The sequence below is a fragment of the Spermophilus citellus genome (assembly GCF_964194105.1).
Source record: "Spermophilus citellus genome assembly, chromosome: X".
In the NCBI taxonomy this organism is placed as follows: Eukaryota; Metazoa; Chordata; class Mammalia; order Rodentia; family Sciuridae; genus Spermophilus; species Spermophilus citellus.
In genome coordinates, this window is record NC_138190.1 from 117379323 (window position 1) to 117385594 (window position 6272).

At 42.1% G+C, this 6272-nt stretch overlaps 1 protein-coding gene across 1 annotated transcript; it reads right to left on the minus strand.

The window, feature by feature from the left end:
* Positions 1-4234: 4234 nt before the first annotated feature.
* Positions 4235-5879, minus strand: LOC308639273 (N-myc 2 proto-oncogene protein-like; the record flags this gene model as incomplete). Its single annotated transcript, XM_081277477.1, is given in 3 exon segments — positions 4235-5626; positions 5629-5681; positions 5684-5879. Coding segments are annotated over 3 exon segments (1641 nt in total).
* Positions 5880-6272: the final 393 nt, after the last annotated feature.

Consider the following 6272-nt stretch of genomic DNA (forward strand, 5'->3'; position numbering starts at 1 on the left):
TCCTCTGAGCTACAATCCCAGCCCCTCAAACTTTTAAAAATAGTTTTTAGTTGTAGATGGACACAAAACCTTTATTTTATTTATTTATATGTGGTATTAAGGATCGAACTCAGTGCTTCACACGTGCTAGGCAAGCACTCTGCCACTGAGCTGCAACCCCAGCCATCTTTATTCTTTTAATGTACTGTGTTGCATTGGTTCAATCTCTTATACTGAATCACCCTTACATTTCTGGCATAAATCCTAATTAGTCATGGTGTACAATACTTTCAATATTGTGTTGGATTTGGTTTGCTCATATTTTGTTTTATAAGGAATATTGGTGAATAATTTTTCTTGTGGTGTCTATTTGACTTTTGTGTCATTGAAATACTAGCCTCATAGAATGATTTAGGAAATACTCACTTCTCTAATACTTTTTGGAAGAGTTTGAGAATAAATAATGACAATTAGTTTTTAAATGTTTCATATAATTCACTAGTGGAACCATCTGCTCTTTGGCTTTTCCTTGTTGGCAGGATTTTTTTTATTACTGAATCAATCTTATTACTTGTTACAGGTATCTGGAGATTTTCTTTCTGTATCAATGTGGGCAATTTGTGTTTCTTTTTTTTCTTCTTCTTTACCTCTGTTTGAAACAAGCCGGTGTGTTAGATAACGGACTAGAACACCATATGGCCAGCTTCAGTATTACTTTTCCTCCTTTTACAACCACCAAGATCTGATAGGAAAGGGAACCAGAGGGTACAATTTGTGTTTCTATAAAATATGTACATTTTATCTAGGTTTTAAAATTTATTGGCATTCAATTATTCACTGTATTCTCTTATAATTATTTTTATTTCTCTAAGGTTGTTAATAATGTACCCACTTTATAATTATTTTTATTTCTCTAAGGTTGTTAATAATGTACCCACTTTCATCTTTTTGTTTTAGTTGTTTCTTCTCTGTTTTCTTTGTCAGTTTACCTAAAGAGTTGTCAGTTTTGCTATTTAAAAAAAAACAACTTTTGCTTTCCCTGATTACTTATATTGTTTTTCTGTTTTCTTCTACACTTTTGATCTATTTCAGTCTTTATGATTTTCTTCTTTCTGCTGGCTTTGGGTTGTTTTCTTTTTTCTAGTTATGTGGGGCATGCTATTAGGTTATTGATTTGAGGTTTTCTTCTGTTTTATATAGGTGTCTATGCCTATAAATTTACCTTTGAGCACTGCTTTTGTTATATCCCCTTTTTTTAGTTTTTTTAGTTGTTGATGGACCTTTTAATTAATCAATTAATCTTTTTATTTATATGCAGTGCTGAGAATCAAACCCAGTGCCTCATGTGTGCTAGGTAAGTGCTCGACTACTGAACTACAACCCCAGCCCTCCCGTTCATTTTTGTATGTCGTATTTTCCATATTATTTGTCTATAAATGTTCTCTAATTTCTCCTTTTAGTCATTGGTTGTTTAATAATGTGTGGTTAATTTCCACCCTTCTGAGAATTTTCTAGTTTTCTTTCTTTATGTTATTGATTTCTAGTTTTATTCCATTGTGGTTGCAGAAGGTACTTTGTATGGTTGCAATCATTTTAGATTTATTAAAACTTCTTTTGTCACTTAACATATGTCTGTACTGGAAAATATTCCAAACTCACAGGAGTTGAGTGGGGCTCTAGATATGCCTATCCATTAGGCCTAGTTGGTTTACAATATTTAACTTACTTTCTTCCTTACTGATCTTCCATATAGATGCTCTGTTATTGATGTGGGAATTTGAAGCCTCCAACTATTATTATAAAATTATTTTCCCTTCAATCATGTCAATAAGCATTACTTGTGATTTTTTACTGTGTTGTTTGCTATATATGTGTGTATTTATATCTATATTCCTTTCTATATAACTTTTTTAGTGAATTATAGTTCTACATAATAGTGGGGTTAATTTTTACATATTCATAAATGCATATCACATGGTTTTCTCTATTTCAATCTCCAGCGCTACCCCTTCCCTCCTCTCCTCCCTCCCCTGATACTATTCCTCTATTCAACTGGTCTTCCTCAATTTTTTTTTTTTTTTTTTTTTGTGGGGGGTACCTGGGATTGAACTCAGGAAAACTAAGCCACATCCCCAGCCCTATTTTCTATTTTACTTAGAGACAGGGTCTCACTGAGTTGCTTAGTGACTTGCTTTTGCTGAGGATTTTGATTCTCTTGCCTCAGCCTCCACTTGCCGGGGACAAAATCTACAACCTTAGTGGCACACCCCCAGGGACCTACCTACTCCAACCACACTCTACCTGCCTATAGTTACCATGCAGTTAATCCCTATCAGTGGAATAATGCACTGATTAGGTTAATGATCTCATAACCAATCATTTCATCTCTAAACTTTTTTTGCATTGTCTCACATTTGAGATTTTGGGGGACACCTCCATAACAACCAATGTATAATATCCTTTGTCGCTTGTGACTTTTTCAGAAAATCTATTGTCCCAATGTCTGTCTTTTGATTACCTTGGTATTCATTACATACTTGTACAGAATCCCCAGATTTAGCCCTGGTGGAATCCTAGGGTACTCTAAGGTGTTTTCTGAGCATTTGTCTTGGTTGTAGCATGCACATTGCATTCCATTTTCCTCAGTGGACTTGGTGGCCCTTTCAATCCCCTATATACCCAAGAAACTTTCTCCTTAGCACTTTCTCGGAGAAAATCTCCTTAGGATTTTGGGTCCATCTCCTGTTTGTCTCATCTATCGTCCCTCTCCTGCTGCAGGTGTACAAGGGCATTGTGTATCAGTAAAACCTCTCAGTGCATACCCTCCAACCTGGAAAGTAACAACAGCCTGGAGGGAAGGGAATAAGTCAACCTTTGAGCTGTGCTCCCAGTAAATTACCAGATAGGTGAAAATACATAGCAATAGCATTTAAAAATAAGGATTGTAATGATCTCTCAGCACCAGAAAGCCATAAAAAGAACTCAAGTGGCACTTCCAAGGTTGGAAACAGAGAATGTTAAGTTAGTGGGAAAAATTTGTTTTTAATATTTATTTTTTAGTTGTACACAATACCTTTATTTCATTTATTTATTTTTATGTGGTGCTGAGGATTGAACCCAGGGCCTCACAGGTGCTAAGCCAGCCCTCTACCACTGAGCTACAACCCCAGCCCTGGTGGGAAAATTTTTCACAATGTTCTGTTACTGAAATTCAAGTGACCCTTTCTTCTTAAGGGTTCCAAAAAGTATTGATTCTGTCTTCAACAGTTTATGACTGTTTCAATGTAGGAAGTGATTTTATTCAAGCTTCTTCCACCATCATTTGCTGTGATATCACTCTAGTGCATGTTTATATTTTTAAGACTTCTTAATTTAGATTAAATTTCCTACAATTTATATTTTTCTTTATAATTTTTTAGAAAATTTTAAATCACTTAACTGCTATTTATTTTTATAAACATGAGGTATTTCAAAGTTCTAAATATACTGTGTTTTTGAAGAAATTAAACACAGAACTTTGCATTTACCCAGTTCTATGCACCAAACAAGAACAAATGAAGAAACAGACTAAGAAAAGGCATATATATAGCAAATTTCTTTATAAAATTTCTTAGTTCAAAAGTGATAAAGTAATATCTACTCAAAACTTTCATAACGTTTCCATATGAAAATATAAGTATCAAATTTAGTTATGTATCAGCATCATACTAAAGTATACAGTGTAAGGATTAGTACAGTACATAACAGATTAACGATATATTTGTATGCAAAACATGCTCCTCAAACATTGAGGTATTATTACGGTACTTAGGTGTGAACTTCCAGTCTAATACTGGCTGTAAAAGCCACCTCTAATTACCCAGAACATATACAAAAGGCAGGTGTGTCAATGATATTTACAGAAATGTTCCCCATCGGCATCAAATGGCAACCTTCTTACCTGACATCTGCTGGAACTTAAGCACAATTGTAAAAAGAAGGAATGACTCTGTTGTTTGAAAACTTGGAACGAACAAGGAGCCCCAGAGGCTCCCAACTGTCACGAACTTCTAATACTGTCACCGTCACAGCAAAGCTATCCAGCACTCCATCACGTGGGCTCTCCAGGGTCCTGGTAGAACCCCACACGTCCTGCCCCCAACCCAGACCCAAACGTCAGGGGACTAATTTGAGAGTAAATCAATATTCATTAACACAATGTTTAAAAAAAATCAAAATGTGCAAAAGTGGCAGTGACTGTTCATTTAAGAAAGGTTTAGAAAGTCCAAGCAAGTTCAATTATCTTTAGCAACTGCTGCTGTCTTGCCTTCAATTTCTCCTTTTCCATCAGAAGCTGGTGCTCCTTGGCCTGGAGGTAGTGGACATACTCGCAGGCTTTTTTCAAAATGACCACCTTGGCGGCCTTCTCATTCTTCACCAGCTCCGGCACGTGGTCCCGGAGCGTGGTGAAGCTGGATCGCAGGTCATTGCGGCGCTGGCGCTCCAGGATGTTGTGATTGCGGCGACGCACGCTGTCCTCGGAGTCGGATTTCCGAGGGCTGAAGCTCTTACCCTTTGGGTGGATGACGCTCTTGAGGGGACGTGGGGACACCTCCCTCTTGATCTTCTTCTGAGGTGGAGCATCCTCGCTCTCCACATAGGGCGAGGGCGCAGCATAGTTGTGCTGCTGGTAGATGGGGACACTGCGTTGGAGGATCAGCTCACGGGACTGCTCTCTCCTCAGGCCCAGGGCTGTGTTCTTGGGACTCACCGTGAGGGTGAACGTGGTGCCGCCTGTCTTACAGCTTTTCTCCACAGTGACCACATCAATCTCCTCTTCTTCATCTTCCTCCTCGTCAGCCTCTTCGCTCAGGGCGTCCTCTCCGGAGGTGCTGAGGACCTTGTGGTCACCGCCGTTGGGAGGGCGGCTGCTTAAACCCGGAGGGGCGGCCACCGCGGTACTAGCGGGGGCAGCTGCTCTAGCAACCGCAGCGCCCACGGCAGGGGCATTGGCAGGGGCACGAGCCGGGGCGACCCGCACAGGCGCCGGATTACGCTTGCTCACCGGCAAGAGAAAGACTACCGCGGGATCTACGCACTTGGCGGCCGGGTGGGCGAGCTCCGCCGGTAAGGCGGCTCCGGCCGTCCCGCTGTGCCCGCGGCCCGCAGGGCTGGCAGCTCCCGCTCCCGGGACCTGGGTGGCCGGACCCGTGGCCGCGGGCTCGTGGCCGTGCTGCATCTTCTCACTCATCGCACGCTCCAGCTTCTCGCGAGCGGAGAAGCCGCTCCACATGCAGTCCCGGAGGATGACCGGGTTGGGGGTGAGGCTGCCCAGTCCCTCCGGGCCGAACACGTCCTCCTCGTCGGGGTTGTCCCACAGGTCGGCCTCGGACAGCATCATTTCGCTGGCCCAGTCAGAGGGCTCCGTACTGAGCTCCAGGAACGCACAGCTGGGCGACAGCGGGGGCGTAGGCAGCAGTTCAAACTTCTTCCAGATGTCCTCCCCAGGAGGGGTCGAGTTGGGGCCGCTGAAGTAGAAGTCATCTTCGTCAGGGTAGAAGCAGGGCTGCAGCCAGTCAAACTCGAGATCTGCGTTCCTGCAAATCATCCTCGGCATGGTGGACACGGTGCAGCTCCGAATCAGCTCGCCTGCCCGCCAGCGACTGAGAGAGCTTCTTTCCGCTCAGCTCTTTTTAATACCGGGGGGGTGCTTCCTTTCCCTAGGGTGTGCGAAGGGCGGGGGCAAGAGCCAATCTCCAACGCTCCAGGCGACTGCTGGGAATCCGGAGACGATTCTGCGCTGGGGTCTCCGGGTGGTCTGTGGGGGCGGGGAGGGGTCCTGGGGCGGCTGCACTCTGTGAGCGCTTGCGCCTAGCTAGCGCTCGTTCCGCTGCAACCCAGTTCCCAGGAGACCCCCGCATCCACTCAGCGCGTCCAGATAGATGACTGTACTTTAGAAAAAAATTTGCGCTTATAAAAATTTCAAAAATAAAAATTATTTTTTTATTTACTGTTGTAGGCATTTTATCCCATACGCTTTAACATTTGCACCCCCACTTTCTTTTTCTTATTTTTTCTTTGTCTGAAAAATTTTAATTTGATTTTAAAAATGATTTTTATTTATTGTGTTTGTGGTGCTGGGGACTGAACTCAGGGCTTTGTGCGTGGTAGGCAAGTGCTCTACCACTGAGCTACATCCCTAGACCTCCTTCTTTTTTAGAATATGCTTTTAATGGACACAATACCTTTATTTATTTATTTGTTTGTTTGTTTGTTTGTTTGTTTGTTTATTTATTTTTTATGTGGTGTTGATG